Consider the following 18,659-nt stretch of genomic DNA (forward strand, 5'->3'; position numbering starts at 1 on the left):
AACAGGGAGGAAAAAGACAGACAGAGCAAAGCAAATACGTGGGGATGCTTACGAGCAGAATACAGAAGCCAAGTGCCACGAGTTGACCCTTTGTGTTTGCTCTGAAATTTGACCACTCCAGGCCAAAGTCCTTTAGCATTTTTATACCTGTTTTGATTTTTGTTGATAAAGGGTATTTCATGCAGCATTATGATATTTAATGTTGATTAATCAAGATTTCAGAGAAGGAACTGATTTTAATTACTAAAAAATCCATTGTTCACATTTATGTTTTCTTTAGATGTATTTGCCCCAGCTCTGATTAAAGGCTGCAACACATAAGCATTGTGCATACAGGCACGTAATCAGAATACATCTCGCTTCATAAAAAATGGCCATACACACCCAAGGAAAATGCTCAGGAAAATGCAGGAAAGCCCTGTCCTCTGCTAGAAAACCTCACAGACCTCCAAATAGCCTAGCAGCAAGTAGCAGCAACCTCAGTGGAGCTCTCTGGGTGCCCTTGGCATGCAATTGACATGGGGTTTAGCTTGCAGCTGCAGACACCCATGTGTGAAGCTCCCATCAGAGAGACACCTGTACACCAGCAGTTCAGGGTTTTTTGTCCACAGTTCTTCATCACTGAGGATCGAGGGAAGTAAGTCAGAAAGTTGTGCTGGATATAAATTATGTTCACCTTATATGTTACAGTGAGCGTGGCACTGGGCTTAGAAGTACAAACCAAGAGCCTAAAGAAGGAACTGAAGTACCAAATGCCAGCATGATCAGCACATAAGAAGCATACATAGTGAGAGAGGATGAGGCCATTAATTTTGAAATAACATGGAAGCTGTCCACTCTCCAAAAGTTTCAGATGTAATTGGTTGGCCTAGACCATAGACAGAGCTGGCCACACTCATAAGAATGCACATTTATATTTATGTTGGTTAAACTAGTGCAAAAAAGTAACTATTTGCTCTGACATCAATGGAGCCTGAATTCATCTGCAAGCTGCAGCTAACAAAACCACACAACCGAGGAGACAAAATTTTTCACAAGTGTGCACTACACATGTGCAAATCCTCATCACAACTGGCCTCACGCATCAACATCAGTGTTTAAAAACAGCAGAGAGAATCACAGAGAGAATCTATAGAATCATAGAACGTCCCAAGCTGGAAGAGACCCTAAAAAGGCATTGAACTCAATTCCACACAGATAGATAGCATTGGCTTTCACTGCTAGGAAACCAAAAAAACTCAAACAGTAGGAGCACCGTCAGGCTCAAATCCATCAGTAGGTACAGCTATAGGATAGACAGCTTGTCACCAACATCCTCAAGCACCTTGGCACTTACAGTCTCTCCTGAGGGAAATGTCTCTCTCAGGCACAGACACACAAGCATGCAGTGACCATCTCTAAATCCTGAAGTGGCATTTTTGCTTTAAGTCTTTTTCTGACTAAAAAAAAGCTTACATTTCAGTGAAGCATCCTCTTTTGATCAGCCCTCAAAAATAAACCTTTTGATTAAAAAATTATCCACACACCAAAAGCACTTTGAAAGGGCCACTGAGATACTACAGAACGAAGAGGGTCTGCAGGAAGTCTCAGAAGGCACCTCCACTTTGTTTCCTATTGACAGCGTGAAAGAAGCCCTGACTTGCAACACTTTCTCTGTATTTAAGTGACAAAGGTCATTTCAAAATTTCCAAAACAGAAGCAAATCTTTAATTTTAGACACTATATTTCCAAAGATGAGGCCAACAATGTGACTAGATAATATACTGGCATGAAGGCGAATATTGTTGTGAAAACGGAGGGAGGTCAAAAAGCCGCCCCAAGCTATGGACAGGAGGCAACCAGTAGCACGAGTTCCACACCTCAGTGCCAGAAAAGCCAGCCCAAAACACACACACATCCTCACGTGCCTCTGTGCACGTGCTGTGTGGGGATCATGTATGGGGCTGTGCCGGAGCGGGGGCACATCGTGGGATCTCTGCTCTGCAAGGAGACCTGAGAGCAACATGGTAAAGCCAAGCTGCCAGGGTTTTATTGCGCAAACAACAAATAATACTATTTCTAGGGAAAGAAAAAAAAAAAAAATATATATATATATATAAAAATAATAATAATAACCATAGTAGTACATCTCTACAAGTCTTTGAATTAAATGGCATCCTGAAAGTCTCACATTTGCATCTTTCATACGCATCATATTGTGAAGCAGCAGCGTAATTGTTTCAGAGCCCTGGATGAAACAACACCAATGATTAAACAAGCAGGTTTAACTATCTCGCACTGACGAGGCATTTGTCAACACGGTCCCGGCATTTGTGCGTGCCGGCGGCACGTACTGTGCGGCTGCAGAGCCGAGCAGCTGCCTGTCAGCAGAAAGGTTTCCTGCGAGAACACTGCAGTGCAGACTCCATGCGACCCTCGGAGCCTCTTTCAGCTGCCTCCTCCTTCCCCATCCCTCTGGAGTCCTTCACCGGCATGTTCTGAATTAAAAGGGGGGGAAAAAAATTGTATCAGAATATTTCTATGCATTTTCATATTAAAAGAGACTTAACCTTAGGCAAGTCTGCCTACACGTGCGAGCCAGAGCTAAAACAAAGTTGGGGAAAGGCGGCTTTGATTCACGGCTTGCGAACAGCTCCCGACAATCCCTTTAATAGAGCTCACCACATTAATGCAGCCCGAGCCACTTGTGACACCCATTAGGGCTAGGGAGAGCTCCCATACATGTATTTCAAGTAAGCGGCGCATTCCCCGGTCCCAGAAGCTGTCTTCATTACAAAAGTCTAATATATCAGAAGACAGAGGAAAGCTCAGCTTTTAGAATGCATTTTTTATTATTCAGCCTTCAGTGGAAATGTCACCTTTCTAAAGCAAGCTGTTATCATGCGTTTCCCATGCCAAACACATGGCCTCCAAGGAGAGGGTTTTATCTCTACATTTCTAGTGATTTGTATTTCTCTTTCAAAGAGCTCCATGCCTTAAGGCACCCGAAACGCTCTCAGCACAAGGAGGTAAGGTTACACGAGACACCGTGGAGCAGGACAAAAAGCAAGGCCGGGAGTCCAACGGCGGCCGGATGATCCCGGACCCTTTGGAGGCGTTGTTGCCACCCAAACCCCCCGTTGGAGCCCTCATGCCCACAGCAGCCATGGCAGCAGGGCCAGGCCAGGCAGCTGCCCCACGCCTGCCAAGCAGCCAGATGCTGCCACGCGCTGGCATCTGGGGCCTGGAAAAGCGGCCACCGCCTCCATTTGGCGGCGAATCCCGACCCCTCGACTGGAGACAAAAGGAGGAGAGCAGGAGGGGGAGAAGGGGCCTCTCCTGACAGTCTCACTGGTGACGATTTAGACAAAAACCTATTGTTTAAGGGCTAGCCAAATGAATAACTTTCGGAGGAGGAAAAAAAAAACCCACCAACCTTGTGCATTCTCAGTGCTGTCAGAGTCCAGGGTGCAAGTACAAGGGATTATTTATGAAAAGAAATAACAAGGAAACCAGACGCCAGCCTTTCTCTGCCCCACTCTCTTTGGTCCCCCGAAGGGAAAGGAGCAGTACTGTTATGGCAGCCTCTCATCCTCACAGCTCAGGCCAGACACCGGCACCTGGCCTCTTAGAGGGCCCATAGCCGGTCCCAGCTCCTGCCACCCCCACACGGCTCCACCTGGGCTGGGGTAGAAGAGTTCAGCCCAGTCCAGGGGCAGCAGCCGAGTGCCATGCTAACTGCACCCTTCAGAGAACGCTTCGGCTTATTTCTCTGGGCTGCGTATCCCTAAAGCTGGAAAGCAAACATAATCTCTATACCTCTTTTCAAGAACTTGGCTTCTAAATCAAGGGCAAACTCCTGACCCAGTGAAAACTCCCAGCAATGTGAAGAGGGCTGGGATTTCACACTGTGAGCTGCATTACCCTGCAGCAGTGTTACAAAGATAGTGAAGGGCCTGGAGGGCAAGGTGTGTGAAAGCGGCTGAGGTCCCTGGTTTGCTCAGCGCAGAGCAGAGGAGCTGAGGGGATGCCTCATGCTGGCTGCAGCTCCTCACAGGGAGCAGAGGGCAGCGCTGAGCTCTGCTCTGTGTGACAGCGACAGGGCTGAGGGAATGGCATGGAGCTGCGTCAGGGGAGGGCAGCTGGGGGTGAGGGACAGGGTCTGCACCAGAGGGCGGTGGGCATGGAACGGAGCTGTTTGAACAGCACTCAGACACAGGGTTTAAAAGTTGAGCAGTGCTGTGCGAATCCCAGAGATGTGTTTGATGTTCCTTGTGAGTCCCTTCCAACTCGGGATATTCCATGATTCTGAGGGGACATTCTGTTCAGGATTGAGGAGCTCACATTTGCTTGGCTTGCAGGCCACTCTGAGGGACCATGGTCTGGGCTCAGAGGACTTCTCTTGAGATCAAACCAGGGCTGGGGCTGGAAATGAAGGAGGCAGAGCAGTAGGGAAGAAGGTTAAAGAAAGCCTGGAGAAAGGATATACACCACTTGGCTCCTGATCTTCTCCATGCCTGGTTCGTAAAGGAAGCTTATGAGCATGCAAATGTCAGAGCACAGTGCTCAAACAGGACCGCAGGCAGAGTGCAGCCAGCCGGCAGAAGGCCCTAAATCACAGTGCAGCGCTGTCCTCTCTCATGGAAGCTTCTTCTTTGCTGTTCCACCACTGTGCTGGGCACCATAAAACTTTCATTACTCACATGCTTCTGGGGTAAGCTATTTCCTAGCCCTTTTACAAGCCCAGCAATTTCATTCTGTGGGAGCAATCCTCTCTGTTTTCATCGTTACATGGGTATAACAGCTGCATCTAATAATCCACTCCCAGGTCCCAGCACTTTAGGACAGCATATCAGAAGCAGAGGCACAAAAAGAGCAAGAAAATCTGTGGCCAAGGCTGAAGGACACAATGCAGGAGATGAACAGAGGCAGCTGGGCAAATCTAGACAATACCCTAGAGATAAATGGCTCAGGGGTGTGAGAAACCAGCAGAATAGGGCACAGAGGAGTTTAGCTGGGAGGGGAAAACTACTAAGCAAGTGATCAGAATAAAACCAGAGCTTATTCTTCTTCACCTCACATTATGCTGGTGAGGCTCCAGGGATGCCTCCCACTATCTCCAGCTGCCCCTTCAGCCTCCATCCCTGCAGCACAGGAGGAGCCATCAGGTAATGCAGCCAGCAGAGACACTCCTTTTGTCCAGCTACACTGAACCTATTTTGGTTTGTGGCTTTGTCCTTTGCCACCACACAGCTCCTGCAGTGAGATGACACTGAGGCACAACAGCTGTCTCCAGGGCAGAGCAGAACAAGGCTAGCAAGGCTTTGCAGAGGACTGCTGATCAACATCTGCTCCTTCCCTGGCTGGCCCATCTTTATTCCACTTTGCCACTTGCCAATCAGCTTGCCTACTGTATTGCCCCCAGAAGGACATTTCCCAGACTTGCCAAACTTGGGATCTCGCAAAGCATCAAGGCACCTGCCTGCAGCCTTCCCAAGAGGTTGCCAATTCCCTGCTGCCCAGCAGTGTGCACATCTCCAGCCCTCCTGCCCATCATGGTGCCACCACAGCTTTCCAGCAGCAGCTCTAATCCCTCCTGACAGGTCCGTGGGCCAAGAAGATGGAGACAGAGCTGCCTTTGGAGGAGGAGAGCTTCTAGTCTGCCAAGAAGCCATGAGGTCCCATTGTGGCAGCACATGGAGCTATAGCCTGCTGCTGGAAGGCTGGACAATTCTCTGCTGTGCCCAGGTTCGCTTCTTCTGGCCCACAGCAGCAGTGCAAGGGATTTCACTGCACAGCACTAGCAGGTTGGACCAAATCCACCACTTCCTCCATCCACCAGAATTGAGGCTTTTCTTGGGGATGCCCCACATTTGGGTCTGGGCTCCCCAGTTCCACTCTTGCAGGTGGTCCAATAGTGCAAGAGATGACTTCATGCTGCCAGTGTGACACTGCAGCCAGTAGCAGCTGCACGGCCCCTATGAGCAGGCACCATTCCTCTTCCAGGAGCTGGCTCTGCTCCCCCTCCCCAAAGCTTCCCTCTGCAGCAGAGCTGCACCAGGCCCCCACCCACATTTGGTGGAAGACATGGCCCAAACAACAGCCCAGAAAGGGCTGCATTCACCTCACAGCAAAATCCACGTGGAGAGCAGAGATGCCAAGAAATCAACAAGTGCACTTTTTCATTTTATTGCTTAAATCACTGCCATAAATCTCACCAGAGAGGAAGTTTCTGTTTCTCCGGCTTCCTACTTAGTGTCCTTGAAAAAAACAAATGACACCACACTCAAAAAAAAGCCCTCAGAGGTTTACTTCACACTTCCCTGTGCGTTGTTATGCTGAGTGCTTCATTTAGAGCAGGCTGACCTCCCAGCCTTCTTCATCCCACTGCCCTTCTCTGCGGGGACGCACCAAGGAACAGGTTTAGAAATGGAGAAAAGAGCCGAGTCGATGTTCCAGAGCAGCTAACCCTGCCAACTCAGCATCCCAAAGGGGTGCAGGGAGTCAGCATGACAATAACTGCTGTCTGAGAGGTGATTTTCACAGGAGATAGAGGAGCTAGGTAACAAGCACAGAAGCTGTGAATACAGCCATATAAAGCAAACAGTGTTACATCCCCTACATTTCATGAGAGGCAGTTTCTCCCTCATGTTTTGAGGGGGCTCTGGTGTGCTTCGCAGCAACTCAGCTCAATGCCAAAGGTCAAAGATCAAGAGAAGCTCAAAGAATGTTGAAAAAGCTCAAAGAAGGGGGAAAGAAGGTGGAAAGGGGACCATGAGCACTCAGAGGATGTCAAAGCAGGCCAGGGTCTGTCAGAAGAGCAGAGCAGAGATGAGCAGAGCAGAGATAAAGGTGCTTAAAAATGAAAATGGGAGAAGGGATGGTCAAAGGAAAGATACTCATGGGTGTCAGAAGTCCACGAAGAGAACATTGGACAACACAGGGAAAAAGAAGGTCATAGACGAGCAGACAACCAGAGAAGGACAGAGAGAAGATCAAGAAGAGGAGGTGAGAAGGAAGCAGCCCAAGAAGACAAGAGGTCAGAGAAGATGCAAGAAAAGCAGAGAAGGTCAAGGAGGGTCAAAAAAAAGGTGACAGCAGGCCACAGACAGTCAGGAAGAGCAGGGAAGAGATTTAAAAGTGAAGACAGGAGCAGAGGGGAGAGGAAAAGGTCAGAGAAAAGATGGTCTTAGAAGGTCAAAGAAGGTCAGTGAACAAGAGGCTGGAGACGGAGCAATCAGAAGAAAGGAGGAGGTCACAGAAAACCAAAAAGAAAGAGAAGGTCACAGAGCCTTCATATATTTTCTCTTTGAGGTTTTTTCAGTAGGAGACGAAAACATAATGGAGTGGTTCAATGGGGTGCAAGGAATTATCACTTCCAGACATCCAAAGCCCGTCATTTGCTTTGCCTGAATAGATGAGGAAAATCTATATGTCTATTTTACTGTACGACATCGTCTCACAGGAATTTCTGTGAACAAACTGGCAGGTTTACTTTGCTATCAGCTGTTAGGTGTAACAGAAGGTGGAATGGATGCTGCACTCCTCAGCAGTCAGCAAAACAGAGATGTGCACCACAGGGCCTCATAACAAGAACCAGAGAGAAGATAACACAGAATATTTTCCCAAGTCATTTAAGCCATTGATTAGGTACAAAGGAAATATAATATGTAAATATCAACAAAAAAATAGAATCCACCACCTATCTATCTATATATAAAACCAAGATTTTTCATGTGCCATTAGCTCCAGATTGTGCTTTCTTTAGCAAAATCATTATCTGAAGCTGTGGTAAAGTTATGAATAACAGCAGCATCGCAAAGGCGCAGTTACAGCAAACTGTTCTATCAAATGTCCTGTTCCTTCTCATCTAGACTTCCTCATAACTCAATGCTGCACTTGAAAAAGAAATATTTCATTGTGTCATTACTTAAACCAAATAAGACCAGTGAGAGTCACTGGTTGTTTGGTTCCTGCTAGAGCAGCGTTTTCCTTCTGCTGCTTGTCCTGCTGTGCTTGCTCACACTGCTTTCACCTATAACCAACACTGGCACAATCTGAACAAGAAAATGTTTTAAGTTAACACGGAAAAACCCTTTACTTTTTTTTTTTTAAAAAAAAAAACAGTTATTGCCAGGCAAACACAGTGGGACAGGCGAATGGAACCCACAATACGACGAGGTGGTACCAGCAGGCAGAGCTGCCGGGATGGAGGCAGGTGGCAGAGGGATGGAGGCCTCCCCTGAGCAATGAGCCCTCCAGAGTCACAGCCGGGGCAGCACTGGAAGGAAGCTCTGCATCAGCTCGGATTCTGCATTAGAGATTTCCTACCCTGTCGGCGCAGGAAGTCATTCCTGTGGCTCACCTGAGGGAGTTCCTGTTATGAAGCCAGAGGGTGGTAGGTTGAAGCACAGTTTCTGAGAGTGATGTAATCTTGGACAGTGCTCCGTAGGCGGTGATACCAATGACCTGGTTACAACCTGCAGTGTTGTTACAGCCCCTCTGCTGGCCTGGTGATCACAAGAAAGGGAAGAAACAAAAAAAGAGGGGAGTGGAATAATTTTAAAAGGAAAAAAAAAGTTTCCAGATTTCCTTTGTTTAAGTGAAGCATTTTCCTTTTCCACTTTATTTCAATACACCAACCTGGTGTCTAACAGATGGAGACTGTGCAGATGCACTTTGGGGAATGCTCATAAAATGCGCTGCTAAAATACAAATGGAAGGATACAACTTCCCCCCCACCCCCCCACCCCCAAAAAAAAGTCAATTCAAAAATCATTGCTGTCACCTCATTTTCCCAAAGGAGTCTGGTCTTTGTTCTCCGGATAAAGCTGGGGAGAAGTTTTGTTTTTTTTTAAAAAAAAAAAAAAACACAAACAACAGAGAGAGAGCAAAGGGAACATTTAGAAAAGAACACAGATCCATAATCTGTACAACATTACAGTGTGCATTGTTTGTACATCGAGAACCTGTACAAGCATGGCTGATTAGCAGCAACCACAGCACACAGCACAATATTCTGCATCCCTTGTGTCCTTCTCCCATCCTCTGAACCTTACCAACAAGCAAACAGGTCAGCTAGCTGGCTCGCTCCAGGGTTTGCTCAGAGATGACACCAAGTCACTCAGTGCGAGCAAAGCCCAGGTTCCTTCCTGCTCGAGCAGCAGAGTGGGTGAAGGCTTTCTTTGATTTATTCAGATCATTAACAAATAGAAAGTTCAGAAGCTTCCTCAAGCAGACAACAAGAAGAAAGGGTTTTTCCTGAAGAAATAGTTAAAAATAGGACACTTAGAGGAAGTGAAGTTCATTAAGTGCTAAGTAGTGGCTACAATGACGAAGAGAAGAGCTTTTCCTTTTGTAATCTATACATTTATTTAGCACTGTGTCTTCTTGCTCCTTATCAAGTTGCAAAAGCAGTGTTTATCTGGCTGAGGGAAAGGTCTCCCTTTCTGTAGTGACGTTAACACGTAGCTCATCAAATATAACAGAGTCAAGAGTTTTAAACAGACAGTGCCAGCCAACAAAGTACAACATTTGACAGCATTATTTGCCTTTTATATGCTCTTTCCACTGTTTGAAGTGATATGCCATTTTCAAGACACATTCCACAGTATTATGCAACAGCTTTCTTACTTTTTAATGGATATACTATTTTTAATGTGTCAAGTTTTGCAGAAAGCATTTTAGTATTTCATTCAGCATATACCATTAATAAATTATTTGTTCCCCTCCCTCCTCCAGCTGCACTTAGCATAGGGAAATGGTCTACTGACATACAGTATAAAAGATACTTTCAACTGGCACACTCTACAGACGCTTCCATCACCAGACAAAGCACCAGGAGGGCACTGTCACTTAGTTGACAGTCTGGCAGCGTGAAGCATGCTAGGCAGCAGTTTCATCACAAATCACCCTTTGGTGAAAAGACTTACACACACATAGCAGCCAGTTGCCGTAAAAACAAGCTAGCACCCTGCACAATGGTGAGTCCTGTTAAAAGTGTTTGCTTTTGGCATGATTGGTCCAGCGTCCTTCAGTTAGAACGTCCAAGGATTTGGGACACCCGAAGGAAGAAAGTTGGTGTTGTTCTGTGCCAGAGAAAATTGTCCACTTGACCTGAGTTTGTTCCGAGGGCGAGCACATCTCTCATTTCACCAGATCTGCCCATTCTATGAGGGCAAAAAATGGATGGGATTTGATGTCTTCAACACCAGCAACGCCAGCACCAAGACGCTCCGCAGGATTAAACTGCAAAAGCTTGATATAAAAAAAAAAAATATATATATATATATATATATATATGATTCAGTGAGTAAGAACAAAAACAACAGCTTAAAAGTTCTGTAAAGGTCTAAGGTAAAGGATATCCCACCGTTTTCCTGCTCTTTGAGTTACTTTCAAGAGTGTGAAGCATACTTGAAATTCCTAAAATGCAGTAAATGGAAGACTCTCTTTTCCTTGAGTCTCAGTGATACAGTCTTCAGAGAGTACTGATCACAGCATGCAATACCCTGAAGCACTGTACACTGGGACTTCATTTTAAGCATAACCTCGTTTTTAAAAAGAGAACAGCAGCCAGAGCCTACATCTGTAGAACTCTGGCCACTGCATTTGCTTCATGTTAACCTTTGCTCACACCACTGCAATAAGGCTACATCAGGGACGCTGGTCTGTAACTTTCCATTTCATGAGTTGCCAGTTATTCCTAAAATATGGCAGTCAGGTCTCTGTTTCTTTAAATTAAAAAAAAAAAAAAAAAAGTTTTGAAGAGTTCTACAAATGCATTAAGATTGAATAATCAAAATCCCAGTGGTTAAAAAAGAAAACAAAACAAACAAAACAACAGCATAAGGGCTCCATGGAAATTTCCTGAGATTCAGCACCTCATTCCCTTTCTAGTTGTACATCACATGCTGAATTCATGTGCAAAGGAAATCACAATATTTACATCTGTTTAAAGATATCAATCCACATAAAAGGGAATGCAAAGGTAACACTCTGAAGATATTAATAAAGACACACAAAAATATTTTGCACTTCCAGAGAATTGATTATCCTCTATTCAATTACACTCAGTACAAAGGCACGATTTCTTTCTTGCTCTTTCTGCAATAGCTAATAGGATAACTTCTCCCAGTTGTCTCCTGGAACAACATGTACTCATATCTTAATGCACTCAACATCTAAGTGAGTCTACTTCAATAAACACATGAATTTACACATTCTGAGACAGCTTTGCTATTTGCAATTGTAATGTCACATAGTAAAGGTAACTTGGTGACAGTGAATGGTGCTGCTCTGAGATCTTCCACAAGACAGCACAAGCTGCCACTGTCCCTCTGCCTTTTGCTGAACTGTAACTCTGTGTAGCTGAACACTGAGCCCAGAGAGTTATTCTGTGATGCTTTGACCTTGGCAGTGTAGGGAAGGAAAGTCGCAGTGACAAATTGCTATCCATGCCAAGAGAGCTTTCTTCCTTTTCCTGACAAGGCTTCCTCAACAAATGAATGGCAGCTTCCTTGGATAGTCACACAACAAAAATGTGATTTACTAGCTCATAGAGCTGAACCTCCACCTGACACGTCACCAGCCTGCATCAGAAGGCTTAACCTAACAGGCACTAGGGTGACTGTCCTCTGAACAGATTATGGTCTTGCAATATATCTGAAAGTGACAGACGTATCTCTTCCACTTACATTCCAAGTGGCAAAAAAGCCACTCTTTGGCATATATGAAAGCAGGCAACCCATTAGTCTGCACAGAACAATCCTGTATTGGCAGGGAAAAGTGAACTGGATGACTTCGTTTGTCTTCATTTTCAGTATTAGAAGGGAAGAATTCCCTTCATTGAGCTGCTATTGCTTTTCTTTATCCATTTAAGTCACGTTGCACTTGTAGGTGAGGGCACAAGTTTGCCACCATCTAACAAAATAAATGCAGGTTCAACAAAAATGGGATTTTTCTTTCATCACTCCCCTTCCTATCCTTGCCAGAAACACAGAAATGCATGTGAAAGCACTTTCAAATCTGAAGGTTCAAACTTCGGGTTGCCTGTCCACTCATCATTCAACACTAACAGTGCAGAAATCAGTCACAAGGGCTTTTGACTTGCTGAATATTCAAAAAGTCCTTCCTTCATTTTCTTCAGAAACTATTTTTTCATTTTCTTCCGTTCAGATCTTCATCTAAGAGATGTCATTTTGTACATATTCACTAGCCAGATACTCTCCACTCAAAGCTGAACACCACAGCTCACGTCTATTATTTATTCAGCTCAAATGGAATAGGTCTGATCCAGGCCCCACTTGCACAGATAGGTCAAAATTAACTACAGGGAGGAAGACAGTGTTACCCTGAAATTCAAGACTCTACACACAGACAAGTTATTTATTTTCCTCAGTTGTGACAACTTAAATCTAATTAGTTTGAAAATATGTGGTATAGCACTCTGGAAGTTTGTCTGTATTTTAAAGTTTCCCATTTAGCTTTTTGCCTAACCTAACAATTATCTTCCTCTTACAGAAGTCAGACTATTCACATTTGGAAGTCCTTCACCCAGGATTTCCTGAAGCACAGCAAATTTTCAACCAGATTTTCAACAAGTGGTTGACACTTCAAATCATTGTCTTACGAGTTTCATGGCACTTTGAGCCATCTTGTTTGATTGGCTACAATATTTTCAAGTTTAATTCATTTCATCACAAACGTTTCCAATAACAGCTAGGACAGAATTCCTAAAATGGCCACGTATCACCAATAGGTGTTGCCAAAGCACCCAATATTGACCAAACTTGTTCTTTGGAGAAACAGCAGAGCGCACTGTTTTCTACAGATGCACCAGGAAACAGAAGTCAGTTTCCAGATGCAACAAACCAGTCAGGCAAAAATCATCAGTTGCTGACAAAAGACCCATCCACATTCCTATCAGCAGCTTTTTCTTTTTACAATAATTTCCACAAGAACAGCTCAGGTATATAAGTATTCATCTAGACTGCACATGTACCCATAGAAAATAATTTTTCCCCCGCAGTCACCTGCTGAATCAGCGACCTGGCTTCCTTTGATACATGGTCTGGTATACTTAAAGAAGTATGAGTGTTTATTCCTGATGGATGGCACTCGACCAGGGTCTGGAAAAAAAGTCAGATACATTTATTAACTCAAAAAAATGTAGTGCTGGATTATCTTCTAGTATACATGTCAATTAACACACATGGCTAAAATGTCAGTGCTTCCTAGTTTGAAATATTGGTTCTGAAGGGAACCACTACAGATACTGAAGTACCCCTAGAGATTTGCCATTAGAACATTTACATCATAAAGCTCTTGCTCTATTGCTCAAACTTGAAAAGTTTTGGAGTTTGGTGAACTTCGCTTTCTTCACATGGAACTGCCAAATAGCCACTATTTTTCAATTTGGCTGAGCACCCTGTCTTCACATACTGAAATCAGCATTCCTTAGAGGTGCTGGTATCTTCCTGCCTCACTGTAAGATAATTTTGCATCACCACACCAGTGTGAGACCTCCCAGTGCAGGCAACAAGAGAGTCTGCTCAGGCTTGAATTAATATGTCACTGCAACACACAACATTTAGACTATCCCAGAGAATAGTGCTGAAACAAAGATATCTGTCAGGGCAAAAAAAGTACTAAATGTTCAGGAGGGATATTAGAGAGCTTCGATTTTACTGTGGTTGAGAGAACAGCATTGATTTTGGCTATTTTTTCAGTCCTGAGCTTGATGCAACTTTATGAAGTTATTCTGAAGCTTGAGCATGCTTAATTTCTCTGGCCGTGAAGACATAGCAGATCAAGGATACGCTGCTATACAAAGACATACATCTGCATACAAGAAAGAAGAAAATCAAAACTGGGCAAACCACTTGTGAGAAACTATTGGCCAGCATGCCTGTTTTATAATGCAGCTTGTCCCCTACCTTCCCTGTGAGCAGTTCAAAAAGAATGGCACCCAGGCTCCACCAGTCACAGGCTTCTGTCTCTTCTAGGATAGCTCCAACCTCTAAACATGAGACATTTCAATTAATATTAAAAAGGTCAGTTACACCTTCAGAATTAACATATATTTACAAGGTGACTGTTTAATGCTGACAGAACATATACTAAATACCACAGAGCTTTCATTACGCCTGCAATTTAGTTAGCCCTTTAGCCACCTACAGATTGCATTGTTCAAACACAGCAACACTACACATTTCATGCATAATTTGCTTTTTCCTTGCACACACAGGCATTTTCAAGACTTTTAGGAATTATGGTTAGGATTCTGCTACACTGAAACTGGACAGTGACAGATGGTAAAGCAAAACACATTTACAGAATTTACTCTGGTTAGAAGAGCTAGACTGGCAAGTTTGACCTGAGGCATCCATAAAAGCAATACAAGAGAGTTTATAATCGCCAACTGCATGCTTTAATTTTGTCTTGGAGGGCAGGATTCATCTCATGGCCAAGCCGTACTCTGTGCTGTGAACACCATAGCAGGCTGTTCACAACAGCCTCCTGTCCGCTGAGAACTAGATGGAGACGCTAAATCTACTCCGCATAGCCTAGACATGGGCAGTAATTGCACTGCTACAGCTCAGCCCGAGCTCACCTTAGCTACCTAGGAATAAAAAGTTTTCCCTAGCAACCAGCAAGAATCCAGTGCCATCTTTTGCTGTCCACAATCCAGCAGTAGCAGAGAGGTGAGGTGGGACTTGTGTCAGCCATTGTGTGTATAAGAGCATGATGCACGCAGCAAACTTGGCCTTCAATGACTCAGGCTTTAAACTGCAAAAAATATTAAATACAAACACACCACACAGTCTGCTCTGTATCAGTCAGAAAAACAGATTGAAACGAAGATGAAATCTTCATTTTGACTGTCAAAGATGCAGAAGCTGTACTAAAACAGATTTGGTGGCAAAAGGCACACCAGATTCCCAACAAAGGACACCAATTAGCATACAGTCACACAGCCATTCCTGTGAAAAGCATAAAGGCTCTTTAGAAAAATCCTGCTCATCACTTTATGGAGCTTACTGTGAACGTGGCCAAGGAGAGCTACAGATGAGTCAGACTCCAGCATCAGGGAAAGGAACATCATCATCCCAGAGCTTCCCTAGTGGTGTACACACTGAGCAGGGGGTGTGCAGAAAGCTCCCTTTGGGGGAGATGCTCAGGACCTCAAAGGATGAGCCTGAGGTCACTGCTGCAAGAGGCCAGAAGGATGGATCACACATGCTTCTTTAGGCAGGACATCACTCATGGCGAAGTTTTTTGTACAGTTAATAGCATTTATCTCTCCAGTATGTCACTGTAAGGGTGCCATATGTTGGCATTTATCCCACTCCTTACAGACCAATACTTCTATCAGTATTGAGGAACACTTACAAAGATATAACGGCAGTCACATGACAAACTTACTGGTTTAACTGTATTTCATACATGTTTTAAGATCCCGGGCATGCATCTAAAGAATCTCAATGTAAGTTGAGACAACTTATACGAAAATCAAAATCTGCTCCTACAAGTTAATTTTATTTTAGAAAGAGAAATCTTCATGACATTTGTCGTGTGAAAAAAGAAGGGAAAAAAAACCCTCAGGCCTTTCTATGTTAAATGCGTGGTAAAAGGTTTTTATAGCATCTCCCAGTAACACCTATACGGCAGAAATGCCTTTCCAGTCTGGCTGTGATTTCCTAGTGCTAAATGATCCAATGCTGTACATTCAAAAATAGCATAATATGTAAACTAAAATCTAAAGACAAACACTTCAGGCAGCTTTAGAGTTTTCTTTTCTTTATGTCTTCTAAACAAATGGATGTTTTTATTATAAGTTCAATTCCAGAATCACTTGAGGATAAGGACAGCTAAGCCAAGAGTTACTTACAACTGATTACTACTTCCTCAACTCCCATACTGCCAGTAACTTCCCCATATCGACATACCTTAAATTTTAGCATAATGCCCCAAAAGGAGGTAGTCTATTCCTCCCCAGTAACACTGAAGGAACCTCAGAACTAACATTTAAAGGGGACGGGCCTCTTGAAAAACAGTCTAAAATAAACACATAAATAAATAAATAAGCCTCAGCCACAAGTGAAAAAAATTGTCCTTCTGATCACAGAGAAGAAATATTATAGAAAATTCATTTCTAATTTTTGGTCTTATACCCTTTCATGTTGGCAGTTGCAGGTGCTGAAGGTTCTTTGAAGCATCAAACTTACAGGTCACTCTTCACAGAAACACACTGTGTGTCACAAGAAGTTGATGTAACCCTACTTCACTGATCAAGCAAATGGACACAGAGCAAGAGTCAAGAAGAAAACTAGAGTCTGTTTCTCCAAAATCCGAACTCATACTTTTAACTACAGAAGCACTTCCACTATCCACCAAGCCAAAATAAACATCACTACAGAACTCTTGCAAGAAGAGCACTGAACTCTTCCATCCCTCTTATCTGTGACAAAACAACAGAACTGGGATAAAAAGAGAATGGCCAAACTGTGCAGGCTGAGATGTATGGAAAGTCTCTGGCTGGGTTCTCATACACAGAACAGAAATGGGTCTGTGATAAGTCATCTAAACCAACACAGGAGAGAACATGGAAAATTCAGCTGAGAGGAACATCTAAATACCCTTTTTACAAAAACTAAACGTTAGCTCCACTTTTCTCCCACTGTCTGCTGTCCTGCTGCTTTCCCTAGGTCCCACAGTTTCCTTACTTTGCACTAACATGAATGTTTTCCTTAAAAATAAAAACACAAAAATCAATGTGAATTCTACAGATAAACATGTGTTGTTTACATTCCCTTACTTTGAACAGGTCACATTACTTCTGATGCAGTACACCGATCGTAAGTTCAGGATATCACATCAATATTACTGCATTTTATCTCAACTGCACATCATGGGAAAATTTAGAAACTATAGATTATGAAGTGCTTTCAAGTGATAGAGTAGCCAGCTAATGTAATATACCACACAGGGCATATGCTTTTTTTAAAGCTCTAATGTCGCAATAAATCTGAACTACAATATCTGCCTTCACTAAGAAAACATTTTCATCTCAATCCATCAGCAAAGTAATTTAAACAATAAATGGTGGTGACCCATAAGCCTAAGTGAAGAACATGGGGATATTTGTGCCAATTCTTTACTTCATGAACCTTGAAATCAAGGACCTTGTCCACATTTGTACAAACATAAACATGCGCACACACATGCATAGTGTTGGTGTTTCTAGGACTAACATCATAATATCTGCAGAAAAAAAATATTCTTATTTTCAAATACAAGATCCTTTTGAACTGAATAAACAAAAAGCAAGGTGAGAAAATAAAATCAGTAGCTTTACCAATTTTATTCAACTTCATTAAAAACTTCCTTCTCTTCCTTTCCCAGCATATGTCCATACAGTAGCTAGCACCAACTAGCACACATGCTCAATTCCAGCACAGAAACAACAGTAACAGCAGTCTAAACTGGGCTAAACTGAAGGGAAGACTTGTAAGATGCTAACAGATTCAGACTGAGGCAGATGGTTCAGGTAAACAGCTTCACTACCCAGCACTGTCCCTCTAGAGAACTGGCAAACTCAACTGAAAGGCTTTTTTTTTTCTTTTTTAGTGTTTCCATACTTATCTCAATATTTGCACCTCACTTCCTGATATGGGATCTGTAGCTGACAACGTGCTGTGCTTTCAAACAGAAGTGCCAATTCCAAAGTAGAAGAGCAGAACTTCACATCTTTTGAACACACACACCGTTGATAACATTATTAACAGTGATGCTGATATTCTTTATACTGGACCTTAATCCAAAATACATCCTTTCATTCTGAAGGATTTCAAAGGCTTTTACAACTATCCCTCAAATATATTCTCCTAAGAATTGTTTCTTCCAGGGCTCCTGATGAGCTCACACGCTAAAATAAAAGCAGCCAGGCTTAAAGCTAGTCAAGTGGACTTGGAAATTCACTGCGCAGCTGAGGCCCAGTCACTTGCAAACGATAAGGAGCATAAAGTCAATCAAACTTTTCAGGATAAACTGTAACATCCAAAGGCGCATCCGAATTAGGAACAAGACCTGAAATCAGTTCATGACAAAACAGGGTCTACACGGAGAAAATGCTTATCCAAACACCTGAGAGTCAGGATTAGCATTGCACTGAGATGGAATTAAGAGGGCAGCATTTGAATCTCGATGGATTGATAAGATTTTCAAAAGCCACGGGATCCCTTTCCCTTATTCTGCATTTCAAGCAGAAACAGCATACCTTCAAGTACTGCTTCTGCACTGATAGGAAAACAAGGGCATCCATCTGAACTGCCATCAGGTGTCTAGAACAGTTAAGGAGGAAATGGACTTGTCCAACACTCTGAAAACACCAGACACAAAATTTTCCCTTCCGCTGCCATTAAGATAAACAGCATTGCATGAAAATCCATTAGAGTCGCTTCAGAAATTCTATTTACCTTACACTCATTTAATTTTAAAAGCTTACTTTTTTATCTTATTTTAATATCTATAAATGTAAAGAAGCATTTGCAGAGAACCAAGGAAAATGAACCCAAGCTAATTTACTCTATGTAGATTCAGTCAGCCAAGATATAAGATACACTCACTAAATAACATATCACGCAAGCAGTCATAATGCTTTGCCTAAAATGCTTTAG

General features: G+C 43.3%; 1 protein-coding gene across 1 annotated transcript in view; it reads right to left on the bottom strand.

The window, feature by feature from the left end:
* Window positions 1-10,125: 10,125 nt before the first annotated feature.
* The window catches only part of RPS6KC1 (ribosomal protein S6 kinase C1), a gene marked incomplete at both ends in the record, with an annotated part of 84,128 nt that continues 75,594 nt past the window's right edge, over window positions 10,126-18,659 (bottom strand). The window contains 3 exons of the mRNA XM_079532456.1: window positions 10,126-10,236; window positions 13,014-13,109; window positions 13,917-13,999. Of these exons, the coding sequence (XP_079388582.1) occupies window positions 10,126-10,236; window positions 13,014-13,109; window positions 13,917-13,999 (290 nt within the window). The remainder of the gene's footprint in view (window positions 10,237-13,013; window positions 13,110-13,916; window positions 14,000-18,659) is intronic.

The sequence above is a fragment of the Tetrao urogallus genome (assembly GCF_951394365.1).
Source record: "Tetrao urogallus genome assembly, chromosome: 2".
Classification (NCBI taxonomy): Eukaryota; Metazoa; Chordata; class Aves; order Galliformes; family Phasianidae; genus Tetrao; species Tetrao urogallus.